Genomic DNA, 19,385 nt, shown 5'->3' on the forward strand with positions numbered 1-19,385 from the left:
CATGGTTTCGAGAGCAGGGAACATGTTCTGGTGTGGGTTTGAATTGAATGCACCCAAGCTAGAGCCAGGGCCCCTCTGGTACCAGCTCAGTCTCTGGGACTCTCCCAGCTCCCAATCTGGGAGATCAAGCCTGGATAGACCCCTACCCCAGGTTTGAAGAAAGAAGGGGGCTCATCACAAGCTCACACATCTGCCACCTGCTCCCCCAGAGCCCACTGAGCTAGCAGAGAGAGGTAAAGGACTTGCACACCTGCCACACCCCATCTGTGCCGGATGCCATGCTTTGTGCACATTTTCTCCTTCAGTCCTTGCGGGATCTGTGACATGAATCTGATTAACTCCGATAGAAGCTGGGAGATGGGAGATGACTTGCCCAAGGTGGCACAGGTGGCACAGCCAGGACTTGAACTGGGTTTTGGCTTCCAGTGTTCAAACTCACTGCCCCGCAACTTACCACCGTGTGTCAGATATGGCTCCTGTTGATGTTTGGCTTCCCTCTCGGCTCAGGCTGAGGTGAGCCCCTGGAGCAGGGTGCAAGGGAAGACTAAGCTAAGGAGGGTGAGGACAGAAGGAGGGTGAGGTCACTCTTCAATCTCATGGCTAGCACCATGCAAGGCGCAGAGCAGGAGCTGTAGTCATACTGATGGCGTGCACAATAGGTACAAGCCTTAGGAATTTCTCCTGTGAGCAATGGCCTGGGCATGTTGATCCAGCTCGAGGCCCTGGGACTGCCTGCAACTCTTTCCTTCTTACAGGTGTCCATTACTTCCCCAGTCCTTGATCGTCCCCTTCTTGGTGACCACTTCCTTTTTCTTCCTTGCCTTTGAGATTTCTTCTCCTACTCGGTCCCTATTGGCCCACCCTCCAATGGTCTTTCCTTCTGTCCTGCAGGGCCACATCACTGGCCTCACAGGGGTGATGGAATTTCGGGAGGACAGCTCAAATCCCTACGTCCAGTTTGAAATCCTGGGCACGACCTACAGTGAGACCTTTGGCAAAGACATGCGTAAGGTAAGCCTCCGGGTGCCCGCCTCCCCCTCTTCCTCTGCGGTGCTGCGGGCACTGGACTCTGAGCAGGCGTGACCAACACGGAAGGCCCCTCTCCCAGTCTCTCTCTGTGGATGCTGCCCTTGATGCTGGTTTTTATGGTGCCTGGTGGGGAGGAGGTTCAGAGCAGTTTTGAATAGAAAGAGTCGCCAATACAGTCCCTCAGTACAACAGGTGCCCCTGGCGCCGACTGGTCCCACTGCTTGGGCCTGGAGGGCCAGCTTTGCAGTCCTGGGTGAGGCTGGAAGGGGCAACGTGTCTTCCCAGAGCTGCTGAAATCAGCCAAACCATGGGGACAGGTGTGACTGTGGCTGGGGCGGGAGACAGGGGTTATAGGCTAAGAGTGTCACCTAGATCCAAGAATGAGAAAAGCCGTGAACAGGAAAATGAACAACGAGGAGAGTGAGAAGTGGGGAGTGCTGGGGCCCACTGGAAAGAGACGAGAGAGACGAGCTACATGACTCAGGTGGGATTTGGCCTTTTTATTTGGTGCTAATGCAAGTGGCAGGCCTGGGGCCTCTTCCTGGTAATAGCTTGCCTCTTCCTCCCTCCTCTTATGGAGGATTTTCAGGATTGAGGTCTTTACCCAGAGTTGGAACCCCCAAAGTTAAGTGGGGCCTGTGAAGTCAAGAGTCTAATAGGTGTGGGAACCAAGAGGTCAATGTGGCAAACAAGGGATGAAACAATTATCCAACAAGGGACCTTAGATGTGGTGACTCACTCTAAACCACAGTGTGGAGCCCATCATGGGGATGCAGGTAAGGGCAGTGGCTGGCTGCCCAGGGCCTGGCCAGCCTAGCTGGCCTGGATGCACTCCCCCAAATGGCCCTCACAGGAGGTTCATGTGCTTGTCAGGGCTGGAGATGGGAGCGTCATGATGTAAAGGGGCCACAGGGCTCAGTCTAACCAGGAAAGCAGTTAAGCACTAACTGGGTGGCACACACTCGGGCACAGGCTCGTGAAATCACACACACACACACACACACACTCACACACGTATATTTCTGTAAACTAGAGAGGGAGCCACCTCTAGTAATGATGGTGCCTGGAAGAGAAACAGCATAGTGATCTGTCATCAGGGCAGGAGAAACCCTTGGCAGAGAGCCCTCTGGCCTAGCCTCCAGCATTGACTGGGGCAGCGGAGGGCCAGGAAAGGGTTACATGATGCTGCTCTGGGTGAGGGGATTCTTGGGTTGTGCTCCTTGAGACAGGGTAGAAAGGATGCCTGTGTAGTTATGGAGAGTGTGAGAGCTGGAGAGCATGGAGGGGGTGGTCATCAGTTACAACACGGGAAAAAGACTGGCTCCCCAGGGAGAGGCTGGGATGATCTGGACCCAAGGATGATACTCAGGTGGTGGAATTTCAGCCCATCCTGTGACAGAAGCTAGAGTCATGGACTGGTCTTATAATATTTGGAGGTTTAACAATTGGTTGTGATGCAATGGCAGTACACGTGGTCTTGGAGCTCAGAGGTTTGTTTGTGGCATCATAGAGTGGGTCGCCGACTCTGGTGTGATACCCTAGAGGGCCAGGGTGTGACCTGCAATGTCAAGGGTGTCGGGGATGATCTATGATGTCTGTTGGGGATGCCCAAAGCTGTGCGGCTTAGTAGGGGGCAAGGGATGGGTGGGCAACATTGGTCTGGGTCATTCATGACCACCGTAGAAATTGGCTTGTGTTGGGACTCCCACCTACTAAGGAAAAACCAGGACCAGGGAGCCTTTCAGCCATTCTGATGTGAAAGGAGCTTGAGGAGTATAACCTTTGTATCTGCCACAGTCTGTCTTCATCCCTGAGTATTCCTCTGAGGTCAGGGACAATCAGGCCCTGCCTGCTGGCTCCTTTGCTACCCCATCCGTCTTCTTTCAGCTCAGCTCTAACCCCAAGGTCCCCACAGCAGGTGGGAATGTTGGCTGGGGAGGTCCCTGCCTCGTCTTAGGCAGCTGACGGGGGGGGGGCCACTCCAGGTGCCCGAGAAAGGAGGAGGCACTGTGTCCTCCACTTCCTGCTTCAGGTGTCTGGGCCTTCCCTGTTGCCGCGGCAACGCTCCTCCACTACCCTGGAGCCAACGGGAGCTGGAATCTCTCAGTCTAAGGAGCTTCAGAGCAGGAGGCCTGAATGTAATTGAGTTGGAAGGGAAGCTGATTTTCAAGTGGGCTTTCTTTTAAAATGTATCCTTTTGTCATTTTAAAATCTGCCCTTAATAACTGCATATCCTGGTTGTTATCTGTCCGCCTGGGAGTTTATCTCTGTTCGGAGAGGTTATCTGGAAAGCAGGGAATGAGAATTACCAGAGCAAATGTTTGTTATTCAGGCCAAGGGTGCATTAAAGCAGGCTGTGGGAGGTCTTGGGATGACGGAGGAGAGGGGATTGGGATGGAGTGTCACCGGTGTAGGGCGGCATTTGAAGGCAGGGCTGAGCTGGAGTTCTTGGTGGAAAATGGGGCTGTGAGGGGTGAGCTGGGAAATTGGAGAGACCTAAAGATACAGTTGAGGGTAGGCGGCAGATCTGATGGTGGGTTTAGGATCCTGAGGCACGCAAAGGCAGGGCAAAGGTCAGTTATCCTAAGGAGGCAGGGTGACTCGGAGGTGCCTCCCTGGGCTGCATCTCTCTGTGGCCACATCCAATGCAGAGCTACTGGAGGAGCCAGCTGGGCTGAGATGCTGGATGCTGTGTCGTCGGAGCCCAGTCAGAGGATGCCTGCAAAGATGATATATATCTTCATATATGTATATATCCTAATGTATATTTATATGCATATATGTATACTATATATATATCCATCTGTACATATGTTAATTTAAAAACAACCACAGCAAACAAACACACAAAAACCAAGATTAAGATTTCATATTTAAACCAAGAGGAATTGTCTAAATTAGGGAGCGGTTGGATGTTTTCTTAAAAGTAAATACTCCGGAGGATGAGTCACCCAGACGTTTGGGATTAAGCGGCATCAGGAGACTGTGGATTACTCAGCCCTTCAGAGCATGGAGGAAGTGGGCGATCGCCTTTTGCGCCAGGGTGCTGGGCAGACACTAATTAAATTATCTCATCCAGGAAGCGAGTTCTTGTCTGGGGAGTGCTGCGTGGCAAAATCAAAAGTCTGTGGCACCAGCTTGCAGGGCAATTCCAGGCAAAATATTAATCATCTCTGTGTTCTGCTTGGAGCTATCTGATGGGGGTGCTCACCAAGCAGCCCCACTGGGGGCCAGGCTTTGCTGGAAAGTCGCATCCAGCTCCCACAGGACTTGGCTTGACATTTGTCCTGGGATCCAACCTTGTTCCTATTGGAGCTCCACAAATTCCTACTTGGTGTTCTCTTTGTTCAGACAGAAATCTCCAAAGAGGGTGCTCTCACGGGCTTGTCTGTGCACATGTCCTTAGCTCCTGACACGAGCTGGGATGGGATTGTTGAAAGCCACCTGTTGGAAACTTTCCAAAGGTGGAGGCATGCAAAGCTGCTGAGTGCCTCCTGTGGACAGAGAAGCATCACCTGTCTGTTGTCTCACTGACATGGGGCCTTTGTGTCACTCCTGGCTGTGCCTCTCCCGAGCTTTTGCAGCCACTCCTTTTCTCTGAGCTTTCATTTTCTCCCACGGGAGGTGCAGAGAAGAGGAGGCTCCTGGTGGACTAGAGGCGGGGGTCAGTCAGTGAGATGACCGTGATGCAGCACTTGTCCGTGAGAACTCTCCCGGGTGGCATGGGCCATCAGCTTCGAGTAGAGGGGGCTGGGTAGCTCCTCACCATGTGCCAAACCTGAGGCCAGGGCAGTGGGAGTGCTGCGTGGACCCAGGCAATGCTCAGCCCCCTTCCACTCCTTATCAAGACCAAGGGCTGAAAGGATGCTGGGAGCTTCACCTCAGATGAGATTTAACTTTTCGGAATGTTTGGTGTGGTTAATGAAAGCAGGAGAACGTGGTTGTCATTTTTCCCTAAGCATGACTTGCCTGGACTGTGCCATCAGCTACAGCCCTGCAGAAATATTTTTCCAGGATGTGATTGCTGAGGATGTCTCCGCTTCTCTTTCCTATTGATCCTGGTGTGGAGGACTCATTCCCTTCCACTGACACAGGGTCCCGGGTGCAGTGAAACCCTGGGGAAATTGCCAACTGCTTGCAGGCTCTTTGCACCTCATTTCCCACAGGTGCCATCCACCTGATTCACTGCCTCAGCGCAGGGCAGCCTGTCTCCTTGGGCAGGAGGGTGCAGAAATGGGCAGGAAGCATCTGGAAAGCCTGTGGGTTTGCTCTGTGTATCGCCATTGCAGGAGAAAGGATGCCCTAGTGTGACGAGAGAGAATAGAGTTGTTTTCCGCTCCTTTGCATGGAGTAGAATTGAGTTAGGACCAAGAGACTGAGGAAGAATTTGGTCCAGTGGTTTTCAAGCTTTTCTCTGGCTGTAGCAGAATCTTACTGGAATTCAAACATGTATTGAACAGTTGTTGAAGCAGACATGTGGTAGTTGCAATAGGTGGAGAATTGGGGGGAGCGGTCCTGAGCTTCCCCTGCACAGTGTTCCCTCTCCCCAGCATCCCTGTGATCTTCTGTGCACCTCCACTGGGGAAACTGAGGCCCAGAGACTCAATTATGGAGCACCAACAAGCATGTGGCTTGTCTGGGGCTGGAAGAAAGGTTTCCTGGGGTTGATGTGTGGCAAGGACCTGGAATCTCCTTTCTGAACTTAGGATGACGCAGTTCTGTGACTCCCTCACTCCCCTCAGCCCACTTTCCACTTTCCACTCCCTCCTCCTGTCCATCGCCCTCCCCGCACCCCCCAAAGCCAGCATTAGGACCTCATAGTCCCTTCCCATTGGCCTAGAGCCTGCTGACTTGAAGTTCCACCAGTGCCCTTGGCTTGGCCTCCTTGTTCCAGCAATTATCCAGGGATATGGGGCTTCGTTCTGTGCTCCTTCACTAGTTTGAGGCACTTCTGTCTTCTCTGTCAATTTTGATTCTTCATAAAAGCTGTCTTTAGACAGCAGTCAAATGCCCCCCTTGATGTCATGTCCCTGAGAAGGCGTTGTGGCTGCTGCTGATTCATAGAGTAATAATTGCTCATCATAGAGTGATCACCACCCCATAGGACCCAGCCCTCCCTGGGCTCGGAAGTACATCATTAACATTCTTCCCCAGGTCTGCTACGCTGTGTTGCAAATTATCACACATTCTCAGGGTTCAGAAGTTCTAAGCGCCGAGGCCAGGTGGAAAAGGCACCAGCCAGTAGACAGGATGGCTCTGGGAATGAAGTAGGAGCTGCCTCTTAGAGAGTACAGGTGGAACCCTTTACCTGGTGGCTCCAGCAGCTGGTGCCAGGAGCCGCGCAGTGGGTTCAGTAATGAGACAGGGTGGCAGTGGGCGGTGGAGCCCAGAGGATCTAGTCTGAGAACTGTGTGTTATCTCTATTAAGCTGCTCTGACGGAGACTCCTGGCCGTACACAGTGAGTCACAGAAGAGAAATAAACTTCAGTCTCTTCATGGATTAGCATTGTTGCAGCGTATTTCCCAAGTAAAATGTCAACCGTTCCAAACTCTTGTGCAGAACTGCTTTTGACAGGGCTGAGAACCAAAACAAACACTGCTGCTTCGTCTGAGTAGAGGGATAAGGAAAAGACACAATTAAGTATTTCATTTTAAGTATCATTTATCGCTTCCTTTTCAGGATAGCATCAATACATGCTCATTTAGCGTGGAATGTTTAGAAAATTCAGATAAATGAAAAGAAGAATATAAAAGTCAGCTAAAATCTCTAAACCAAGAAATCAATACTGTTAGCATTTCTGGTATATTTTCTTTCTCCTTCCTTTTCCCTCACTCTATGCACAGGGACAAAGTAGTGATATATATATATTTATCAAATTGCTATTTAGTACATACACTTCATATCCTGACTTTCCCACTGAATTCTATATTGGGAATATTTTCTCATTTTTTCTACTATTCTTTACAACTATGATTTTTAATGGAAACACATTGCTCAACTTACATGGAACCATCATTTATTTTATCTTACTGTATGATGAATGTTTAGGTATTTTCACCATCTTGATGTAGAATAGTATTGTAATGAGCATCCAAAATATATACAATTTTAATTACATGTATATTTATTTCCTTAGATTTTTTAAAAGGTAGAACTACCAAACCAAGGATAATATCTTTTTTAGGTTCTCTATGTAATTGACACAGATTTTCAAATTGTTCATAGGAGGATTTAATAAGTTTTACTTCCACCATTAATATATGGAAATCTGTTACATCCTATGCTCAAAAAATTGACCTGTTAAACGTTTTTGCTACTCTGGTAGCAGTATGAAAAAATAATGTTGCTAATTTTGCATTTCTTGTGGGATTGTACGTTTAAAAGTATAATCATTGATCATTTGCATTTCACATTTTGTAAATTATTCCTTAGGTCCTTTGCTCTTTTATATTAGGGATGAAATTTTTGTCAACTCATGTAACTTCTCTTTCAGAAGGGAATTGATAGTTATTTGTGTCAAGTATTTTGTTCCCATAAATTGTTTGCCTTTGAGTTAAGAAAATATTTTCACATAGAGACAGTTAAAAATTTATGTTTGTATTTTTTAGAAAGTCATACCCAATTTTCAAAGTAGACACTATGCGTCTATACTCTCTTCTAGTATTTTTATGGTTTGATTTTATTTCAATGAACTCTGCCATCCACTTGGGATTGATTTGGGATAAATTTTCATGTGATGACCTAACTTTTACGTTTTTCAGTGATGTTTTCCACTACTATTTATCCAGTAATCCTTCCTTCCCCCATTGACTTGAATGTCACATTTATCATATGCTCTACTAAATTTTGCACATCTCCTCATTGATTTTTAAAAAAAATTCTTACTCTTTTCTCCCCTTTTTTTTCCTCTCAGCTTAAATTTAATTCAACTTTGTGCATTACTAGAATGTACTTGTCTGCAAGTAGCAGAATGCTCATCTCAAGTGGATTAAACCATGAGGAAGACTTATCTCATAGAAAGAGGCTGCATCGAGGGTGGCACCGGGTTGGCCAATTCAGACGTGCAGAGTCCCCGTCAAAGGCTCAGGTCTTTTTCATCTTTCTACTTGGCGGTCCTCAGGACACGTCTGAGCTCTCCTCATAATTTCGGGATGGCTGTGGCAGTTCCATTTGTCGTACCCAGAAAGACAACAGCAAGTGGAAGAAGGCGGTCATTTCTTTCTGAGGGTTGCCTCTTTTTAAAATAAAGAGACCTTTCTCAAGAGTTGACCCAGGCTCCCATTTTTATATAATGATCGTTTTGCTTTTTTTGTTGTTGAAGTTGGGGTTTTCCACCTAGATGCATATGTGACATTGACCTGTACTTTCTCCTTCAGATGCTTGTGTTCAACTTGCATCAGACTGGTACTCCTTTCTTAACACAGATGGGGAATCGCTCATTCTTTTGCGCCTGTACAGACAGAGCTCTGGAAAGTTGGCAAGAATTTAACTTGTAAAATGATCTAGGCTAGTTGTTGGTCTTGGAGCTATTACTCTGATATCTTGGAAACTTTCTTTCCTGGTTTCTACATTTCTTCGAGTCATTTTTAGAAATCTACAGAAAATCTTGTATAACACTGGCTTTTTCAAATTCGTTACTAAAGCTCTGTTATAGTATTTGCCAATGATTTAAAAAATATATGTTCAAATATCTCTCTTTTCGTTGCTAATACAGTCATGCACCACACAGTGACATTTCAGTCAGTGACAGACTGCACGTACAATGGTGGTCCCATAAGATGAGTACCATACAGCCTAGGTGTGCAGTAGGCTATACCACCTAGGTTTGTGTAAGAGCACTCTGTGATGTTCACACAATGACAAAATCACCTAACGATGCATTTGTCAGAACATGTCCCCATTGTTAAGCATGACCGTATTGTGTGTTTGTGTTGTCTCCCTTTATTTCTTGATTAGACTTGACAGAAGTTTTTTTAATTGATTTTTTTCAAAGAACTAGGTCTAATTTGTTTAAGCAATTTTGTTATATTTTATGTTACTCTAATTGATTGTTTTTCTTCCTGTCTCCTTGCCGCCTAGTGTTCGTTTTATTGTAGAATTTTAAACTTATTATATGAGGTGTTAGATAATTTATTTTTATCCTTTCTGGTTTGGAATGCAATTTTATTCTGAATATAGTGGTGGCTGAATCATAGTAGTTTTTCTAATACAAACTCAAGTGTAACACTCATACAAAAAATTGCCTAAATCATGAGTAAAAATCGTAGTGAATTTTCAGGAAGGGAACACTTGCGTGCAATCAACACCCACATCAAGAAACAGAATATCCCCCAGTGCCCCCAGGTCTCCCTTGTGCCCCCTACTGGTCATTACACTCACCAGTGGAAACTGTTGACATCTAATGCATATACTTTGTATTTTCTATTGTAACTGCCTTCTTTTGCTCAGCTTCATGCTTGTGAGATATTATTATTGTATGCAGTTTTAGTTCATTCATTTTTATTGTGTTTTGAAGTGTTGGTTTTATCATTGTTCAGCTATGGTAAGGCCAACAGATGAAGAGACAACTGCCAATGAAAAGGTAGTTTGTTACAATTCCCAAGAGGAGGGAGCACGCCACACCACACAGGGCCACGAGGAGAAGCAGCAGCGTGGGTCAGGAGGCAGAGGGAGCAGGGGAAAACGTGGGCAAGCATCTTTATGGTGGTTTTTGCAGGAAGGAGTGGGCGAGGCAAGGTAAGCAGTCTTGGGGCCGGCTAGTTTGGATAATTTCCGTGGGTTTCAGGGAGGGGGGCTGCTGCTCCTTGTCTGCTGTCTCACATGGGATGATCAGGTTTGGGGAACAGCAGCCCAGAGTGTAAAGGCTCCATAAAGGAGGTGGTTGTGGGGCGGGCTCTGCATTGGCAAGCTTGCATATGAAAGGCACCCATGTGTCACTTACTATCTCAAGAAATCCACTAATCCTGGGAGGGGCCGTCCCTCATCAGAAATAAAGAAAATAAAAAGACATGATCAATACATGTCGACGTATAATATTCCTTTTATGAATATGTCGCACTTTGTTTCTTCTATTGTTGAGGACACTTGAACTGTTTCCAGATTTTGTCTATTACCAGTAATGCTGCTATAAACACTTCCAGATGCATCTTTTTGGGGAGCATATGTATGTCTTTTTGTTCGGTATGTACCTGAGAGTGGAGTGACTAGGTCATCACACTTAAGATTTTTTTCATCTTTAGTTGTCAGAAGTTTTATTATGATGTGTTTTGATGTGGATTTCTTTCTTTATCCCATTTTCAGTCCCTGTATTCTTGACTCTATAGGTTTATGTTTTTCACTAAATTCAGTAACTCATCAATCATTATTTATCTGAACACTCTTGCATCCCCACACTCTTTCTCTTCTCCTTCTGGCTTTTCAATGGAATGAATGTTCGATCTTTTATTATTGTCCCACAGTTCTCTGAGGCCCTACTCATTTCTTTTTCAGTCTCTTTTCTCTCTGCTGCTTATGCTGGGTAAATTTTATTATTCTCTCCTCCAGTTTACTGATTCTATCTTCTATCCTTTAAACTCTATGATTGATCCCATCCAGTGAGTTTTAAATTTTTGTTACTGTATTTTTATCAGTTCCATATTTTCCATGTAGTTCTATTTTATACTTTTTCTTTACTGACATTTTCTACTTTTTTTTTTCATTTGTTTTGAGACTTTGTAATCACTTGTTGAAGCATTTTTATGATGACATTTAAAATCCTTATCAGATAATTCCCACATCAGATTCATCTTGATCTTAGCATCACTTGATTGCTTTTTCTCATCCAAGTTGTGATTTTCCTGGTTCTTGATATGTGGGTAGTTTTTGATTATATCCTGAACATTGTTGTAATTATCTTAGGAGACTGTGTATTCTACTTAAATCTTTTACAGTATTTTATTTAGTGGGGAGTCTCCCTGTTTAATTTTAGCATACAAGCCTGGCCTACTTTTGTCCTCTGTGCTTCCAATAACTACTTAATTTCCAGAACTGGTGCTGTCTTGTGGTGCTCTTTCCATCTGGTCTGCTTAGTTTGTATGGTGCTGTTGTGGCTCCTATTGTCCATCTTCATGCTTTGTGCTTCCTGAGGCGAGTGAAGGGGCTTCTCTAGGATAAGCCACATGGTACCTCTGGTTTAAGGAAGGGGATCTCTGGCCTGTGAAAGTGAGGAGCGTTTCCTACGTGGGGTATTTGTGGCCGGACCACCCCGGCCCTGGGGAGTGGAGAGTGCTTCCCTGGCTGAATCCTGGTTGTGGCAGTATCTCTCTCTTGCTAATGCCACCTGCTGGCTCTCAATGGAGTAGGGGATTTTCAAGCTTATGGGACAAAGACAATCTGCCTGGCATTTATATTTAAATTGTAACTTCTATAAGCAGCTTGTAGTAGGGCACTTTCTGCTTTTTGTCCACTCTATCAATATCTGCCATTAAATTAAAGTGTTCAGACCATTACCATTTTAGCTAATTATTGATAGAATTGGAATTATGTTTACAATTTTATTATTTGTTTTATTTGTTCTCTTTTTATTGTGGTACTCTGTGCCCCTTTTCTTGCCTTCTTTTGTGTTATTTGAATATTTTTAATGTTCCATTTTAGTTTATTTATTTGACTTTTTGGTTTATCTCTTTGCATCAATATTTAAGAAACTTATTTAGGGATATATTGCTCTATATCTATCTATATGTCTATATCTATATCTGTCTATCTGTACTTTCACGGCCCACTTAGATTTAATATTGTTCAACTTTCTATAAAATGTAGCAACCTTGTAACATATAGGTTCCTTTAACTCTCCCCCCTCATGCTTATTTTGCATTATACGTATCATATATATCTGCACGCATTGGAAACCCTGCCACACAATAGGATTTTTTTATTTCAATAGTCGCACACATTTAAAAGTACTTCAGATGGAAAGTAAAAGTCTTTAGATATTTACCATTTATTTTATTCTTCTTTCATTCCTGAAAATCCAAGTCTCCATTTGATATTGTTTTCCTGAAGCAATTCTTTCAGCATTTTTTGTAGTATGGGTCTGCTGGCAAAAATTCTCTTACTTTTCCTTCTTCTGAGAAGATCTTATTTTTTCTTTATTCCTGAAGGATATTTTAACTGGATGTAGAATTCTGAGTTGGCAGTTCTTTTCTTCTGGCCTCTGTATCTCTGATGGGTAATCTGTGGTCATTCCAATCCTGGTTCCCCTGTTTGTGATGTGTTGTTTACTCTAGTTGCTTTTGAGGATTTTTTTGTTTGGTTTCCAGTAATTTCATTAAGATGTATCTAGGCATGGTTTTCTAATTGTTTACACTTTTAAGAGTTCACTGAGTATCTTGAATCTGTAAATGTTCATCTTTTACCAAAGTGGGAAGTTTTCTATAAGTATTGCTTTAAATATATTTTTTTTTTTGTGGGAAAATCTTTTTCTCTTCTTCTGGGGCTCCAATGGTACATATATCAGAACTTTTAATATTGTCCATTAGGGTCCCAGCTCTAATCTTTTGCGTTTAAACTTTTCTGCCCCTCTTTATTCTTCAGGTTAAATAATTTCTTTTCTTTTTTTTTCATTTTTTTTAATTGAGGTAACATTGGTTTATAACATTATATAAATTTCAGGTGTACATCATTATATTTCAATTTCTATGTACACTACATCATGTTCACCACCCAAATACTAATTACCATCCATCACTGTACACATGCGCCATATCACCTTTTTCTCTCTCCTCCCTCCCTCCTTCCCTTTGGGTAACCACCAATCTAATCTCTGTATCTATGTGTTTATTTGTTATTGTTGCTGTTTTTATCTTCTATGTATGAGTGAAATCATACAATATTTGACTTTCTCCCTCTGGCTTATTGCACTTAGCATAATACCCTCAAGGTCCATTTATATTGTCACAAATGGCAAGATTTCATCCTTTTTTATAGCTGAGTAGTATTCCATTGTGTATATACTACATCTTTATCCAATCATCCATTGGCGGGCACTTAGGTTGTTTCCAAGCCTTGGCTATTGTGAATAATGCTGCAGTGAACATAGGGGTGCAAATATCTTTTTGACTTAGTGTTTTCGTGTTCTTTGGATAAATACCCTGAAGTGTAATGGCTGGATCATATGGTAGTTCTATTCTTAATTTTTTGAGGAATCTCTGTACTGTTTGCCATAGTGGCTGCACCAGTTTACATTCCTACCAGGAGTGTATGAGGGTTCCCTTTTCTCCACATCCTCTCCAACACTTGTTATTTTTTGTCTTGTTAATTATAGCCATTCCGACAGGCATGAGGTGATGTCTTATTATACTTTTCATTTGAATTTCCCTAATAATTAGTAATGTTGAAAATCTTTTCATGTGCCTGTTGGCCATCTATATATCTCCTTTGGAGAAATTTCTTTTCGAGCCTTTTGCCCATTTTTTAATTGGGTTGTTTGTTTCTGTGTTGTTGAGTTGTATGAGTTCTTTATATATTTTGGATATTACCCCCTTATCAGACATATGGTTTGCAAATATCTTCTCCTGATCATTAGGTTGTCTTTTCACTTTGTTGATGGTTTCCTTTGCTGTGCAGAAGCTTTTTAGTTTGATGCAGCCCCATATGATATTTTTCTTTTGTATGGCTTCCCTGGTGAGACATAGAATTCTAAAAGATGCTACTAAGACCAATGTTGAAGAGCGTACTGCCTATGTTTACTTCTAGGAATTTTATGATGTCAGGTGTTACGTCCAAGTCTTTAATCGATTTTGAGTTAATTTTTGTGTTTGGTGAAAGATAATGGTCTACTTGCATTCTTTTGCATGTGGCTGTCCAGTTTTCCAAACACCGTTTATTGAAGAGACTTTCCTTTCTCCATTGTATGTTCTTGGCTCCTTTGTCTAAAATTAGCTGTCCATAGATGTGTGGGTTTATTTCTGGGCTCTCAATTCCATTCCATTGATCTGTGTGTCTGTTTTTGTGCTACTACCATGCTGCTTTGATTACTATAGCTTTGTAGTATATTTTGAAATCAGAATATGAAACCTCCAGGCTTGTTCTTTTTTCTCAAGGTTGCTTTGGCTATTTGGGATCTTTTGTTGTTCCATATAAATTTTAGGGTTCTTTGTTCTATTTCTGTGAAAAATGTATTTGGAATTTTGATATTTCCAGCTAACTGATCTTTGTATGTTGATTTTGTAGCGTACATCTTTACTGCATCCATTTATTATTTTTAATAGTTTCTTGGTGAATTCTTCAGGGTTTTATATATATAAAACCATGTCATCTGCAATTAGTGACAGTTTTACTTCTTCCTTTCCAATTTGGGTCCCATTTATTTCTTTTTCTTGCCTGATTGCTCTCACTAGGACTTTTGAAACTATGTTCAATAAGAGTGGCAAAAGTGGGTATCCTTCTCTGGTTTCTGTTCTTAAAAGGATATTTTTCCGTTTTTCACTGTGAATAAGATATTAGCTGTGGGTTTGTCATATAGAGCCTTTATTATGTTGAGGTACTTTCTTTCTGTACCCATTTCATTCAAAGTTTTTATCATAAATGGATGTTGTATCTTGTCCAATGCTTTCTCTCTATCTATTGAGATGATCATGTGATTTTTATTCTTCATTTTGTTAATGTGGTGTATCACGTTGATTGATTTGTGGATATTGAACCATGTCTGCATCCCTGGAATAAATTCCACTTGATCATAGTGTTTGATCTTTTTTTAATGTACTGTTGTATTTTATTTGCTAGCATTTTGTTGAAGATTTTTGCATCTATGTTCATCTGTGATATTGGCCTGTAATTTCCTTTATTTTGTTATGTCCTTGTTTGGTTTTGGTATCAGGGTAACGTTGGCTTCGTAGAATGAGTTAGGAAGCTTCCTTGCCCCTTCAAGTTTTTGGAAGAGTTTGAGAAGGATGGGGATTAAGTCTTCTTTAATGTTTGGCAGAATTCACTGGGGAATCCATCTGGTCCTGGACTTTTGTCTTTTGGGAGGTTTTTGATTACTATTTTGATCTCCTTGCTGGTGATTGGCCTATTCAAATTCTCTATTTCTTCTTCATTCAATTTTGGAAGTTTGGATGGTTTAAGAACTTATCCATTTCTTCTGGATTATCCAGTTTGTTGGTGTATAGCTTTTTGTAGTATTCTCTTATAGTCCTCGGTATTTCTGTGGTGTCCATTGTAATTTCTCCTCTTTTGTTTCCGATTTTATTTATTTGAGCATTCTCTCCTTTTCTTGGTGAGTCTAGCTAAAGATTTGTCAATTTTGTTTATCTTTTTAAAGAACCAGCTCTTAATTTCATCAGTTTTTTCTATTGTTTTTTTAAGTCTCTATTTCATTTATTTCTGCTCTGATTTTTACTATTTCCTTCCTTCTACTGAATTTGGCCTTTGTTTGTCCTTTTCCTAGTTCCTTCAGATATATTTTTAGATTGTTTATTTGAGATTTTTCTTTTTTCTTGAGGTAGGCCTGTATTGCTATAGGCTTCCCTCTCAGTCCTGCTTTTGCTGTATCCCATAAATTTTGGTATGTCATAAATTAAATTTCATTTGTCTTCAGGTATTTTTTCATTTCTCTTTTGATTTCTTTGTTGACTCAATAGTTGTTGAATAGTGTTTTATTTAATCTCCACATACTTGTGGCCTTTCTAGTTTTTTCTTGTAGTTGATTTCCAGTTTCATACTGTTGTGGTCAGAAAAGATGCTTGGTATTATTTCAATCTTCTTAATTTATGGAGACTTGTTTTGTGGCCTAATATGTGATCTATCCTGGAGAATATTCCTTGTGCATTCGAAAAGACTGTGTATTCTGCGGTTTTTGGATGGAATTTTCTGTATATATCTACTAAGTCCATCTGGTCTAATGTTTCATTTCAGGCTAATGTTTCCTTGTTCATTTTCTGTTTGGATGATCTATCCATTGATGTAAGTGGGAGTGTTCCTACTATTATCACGTTACTGTGCTTTTATGTCTGTTAATAATTGCTCTGTATATTTAGCTGCTCCCATGTTGAGTGCATAGGTATTTACAAGTGTTATATCCTCTTGTTGGATTATTCCCTTTATCATTATGTAACGATCTTCCTTGTCTCTTGTTACGATTTTTGTTTTAAAGTCTATTTTGTCTGATATAAATATTGCTACCTCATCTTTCTCTTCATTGCAATTCGCATGGAGTATCTTTTTCCATCCCTTCACTTTCAGTTTGTGAGTGTCTTTAGGTCTGAAGTGTGTCTCCTGTAAGCAGAATATATATGGGTCTTATTTTTTTTTTTTAATCCATTCAGCCATCCTGTGTCTTTTGATTGGAGCATTTAGTCCATTGACATTTAAAATAACTGTTGACTAGTATGTACTTATTGCCATTTTTTTACTTTTTTCCTGAGTGTTTTATTAGTTCGTCTCTGTTCCTTTCTTCTTCTCTTGCTCTCTTCCCTTGTGATTTGATGGCTTTCTTTAGTATTATGTTTGGGTTCCTTTCTCTTAATTTTTGGTGTGTTTCTTATGGAGTTTTGGTTTGTGATTACTGTGAGGTTCATATATAATAACCTATGTAAATAACAATCTGTATTAGGTTGATTGTCTCTTAAGTCTGACCTTTTACTAAAAGCCCTACTCTTTTACTCCCCTCCCCCCATGTTTTATGTCTTTAATATAATGTTTAACCTCTTTTGTGTGCATGTGTATCCCTTTACCTCTTATCATGGGAATAGATAATTTAGTACTTTTTTTTTTTTTTTAGTGAGAAAGATCGGCCCTGAGCTAACATCTGTGCCAATCTTCCTCTATTTTGTATGTGGGATGCTGCCACAGCATGGCTTGATGAGCAGTATGTTGGTCTGCACCCAGGTTCCAAACCTGTGTACCCTGGGCTGCTGAAGCAGAGTGTGCAAACTTAACTACTACGCCACTGGGCTGGCCCTGATAATTTTAGTACTTTTGTCTTTTGAGCTTCTTTATTAGCTTTTTAGGTGATTGATCTGCTGCTTTTACAGTATATTTGCCTTTACCAGTAATTTTTTTCTTTGATAACTTTTTATTCCTACTTGTGGTCTTTTCTTTTCCACTTAAATAAGTCCTTTTAACATTTCTTGTAAGGTTGGTTTATTGGTGATAAACTGCTTTAGTTTTTGCTTGTCTGGAAAACTCTTTTTCTCTCCTTCCATTCTAAATGATAACCTTGCCGCATAGAGTACTCTTGGTTGTAGGTTTTTTCCTTTCAACACTTTATATATATTGTGCCACTCTCATCTAACCTGTAAGGTTTCTGCTGAGAAGTCAGCTGATAGTCTTATTGGCTTTCCTTTCCATGTGACTTGTTGCCTTTCTCTTGCTGCTTTTAGGGTTTTCTATCTTTAATTCTTGACATTTTAATTATAATGTGTCTTGATGTGGGCCTCTTTGGGTTTGTCTTGTTTGGTGCTCTCTGTGCTTCCTGTACTTGCATGTCTTTTTCCTTCCCCTGGTTAGGGAAGTTTTCAGCTATTATTTCTTCAAATAGGTTCTCTGCCCCTGTGTCTCTCTCTTCTTCTTCTTCTGAAACACCTGTAATATGAATGCTAGTACACTTGATGTTATCCCAGAGGTCCCTTAGACTGTCCTTGTTCTTTTGATTCTTTTTTTCTTTTTTCTGTTCAGCTTGGGTGAGTTCTTCTACTTTTTTGTCCAGATAACTGATCTGTTCTTCTGTGTCATCTATTCTGCTAGTGAATTTTTCATTTCCATTATTGTATTCTTCAGTTCTGATTGGTTTTCATATTTTCCAATTCTTTGTTAAAGTTTTTACTGTGTTCATCCATTCTTCTCCCAAGATCAGTGACCATCCTTAAGACTATTAGTTTTTACTTTTTCTCAGGTAGATTCTTTATCTCTGTTCTGTTTGGTTCTTTTTCTGAGGATGTGTCCTGCTCCCTTATTTGGAGCGTATTCCTTTGTCTCCACATTTTGGTTACATCTCTGTTGCATATATCTATGTATTAGGTAGATCAGCTAAGTCTCTCAATCTTGGAGAGGTGGCTTTGTGTGGCTCAGCAGTGGCTTCCCTCTCATCACTAGTTCCAAATGTTCCAGAAGCGTCCCCTGTGTGTGCTACATGTGTCCACCTGTTGTGACAGGGTTTCTCTTACTGAGGGTCCATGGGTAGACTAGGCTGGATACCAGCCCAGCTGCTTATAAGTCTCAGTTGTGTACAGCTGCTGCGTTCACTTCTTTATTGAGTGGGGAGGAGCCCCAGCACAGCTGGCTGCAAAACCTAATAGCACACATCTACTGCTGTTTTACTATTAAATGAGTCAAGCCTCCAGCATGGCTGGTTGCTGGGCTCAGGGACTTATAGTTGGTGGAGTCCTCTGGCCTGCAAGGCTGTTGTCAACTCTCTCAGGAACGCAGCTGGGTGGGGCTGCACCCAGGCATGGCAGCACATAATCATTTCGGGTGTTGGAAGGTAGAGCAGATCTTCTATGTGGCTGTTTGAGAAGGCCAGTGGCACAAGTCTGCTGCAGCTGACAATCCCCACTGCCCATGGTCCACATACCCTGCCAACGCAGCTCTGCCCCACACGCACACCCCACCCCACTAAAGTGGACCCACTCACCCCACTGCAGAGGTACCACATACCCCACCTACGTGGGCCCACTAGTTCCCTGTGGGCTTTCTGGTGGATGGGGCCAGTTCCTAGGAGGGGCTGCCTGTCTTGGCTGAGCTGGATAATTCTGGTGCTCTAGCAGTTAGGGAAAATCCCTGTGCTAACAGGCCAGAGGAGGAAATCCAATGGCATCCACCAGTGTCTGTGTCAGTACACCTGTGCTACGTCACAATACTGGCAGCTGCCAGTAGCTCAGTCCCTGCAGAGATCAGCCCAGCTGCCTGTTGCCTGTCTCAGATGTACTCAGAGATGTGCTCAGAGCTTATCAAGTGAGTCTCTTTTACCAAAGGACTAGGCTCCTTTCTTTTTGGCAATTCTGTGTTAGTTTCTGGAACAATTGAATTTGTGCATGGTCCCTTTAAGAGCATGCTATTCTTTCTCTCATGTTCCACAGCTTTTCTGAGGGTATTCCCCATCGGTTTTAAGAGCCACCCAAACCAGATATTATGACACTCATCTCGGTTGTGCTGAATTCAAAGGCTGCTTATTGTGGCACAGCTCTCCTGCCCAGCTCCCCCACTGCTCCAGGAAAAGCTTTGTCCCTTAAGATTGCTCCTGGCCTTGAACTGCTGTGGCTGGAGTATGGTATTATCCTCAGCAGAGGGATATTTCTGCCTTTCCCACTTCTGTCAGTGTTGTCCCTTGTTGTGGGGATCCTTTTTATCCAGTTTCAGGATCTCTCTCAGAGGAAGTTGT

At 42.4% G+C, this 19,385-nt stretch overlaps 1 protein-coding gene across 2 annotated transcripts in view; it reads left to right on the forward strand.

Moving 5' to 3' along the window:
- GRID1 (glutamate ionotropic receptor delta type subunit 1) overlaps window positions 1–19,385 on the forward strand; it is a 677,925-nt gene that overhangs the window by 464,683 nt on the left and 193,857 nt on the right. For both annotated transcript variants that reach the window (XM_044759934.2, XM_044759928.2), the window contains exon 8: window positions 892–1,011. In XM_044759934.2, the coding sequence (XP_044615869.1) occupies window positions 892–1,011 (120 nt within the window). The remainder of the gene's footprint in view (window positions 1–891; window positions 1,012–19,385) is intronic.

This window comes from Equus asinus, chromosome 2 (assembly GCF_041296235.1).
Source record: "Equus asinus isolate D_3611 breed Donkey chromosome 2, EquAss-T2T_v2, whole genome shotgun sequence".
NCBI classification, from domain to species: Eukaryota; Metazoa; Chordata; class Mammalia; order Perissodactyla; family Equidae; genus Equus; species Equus asinus.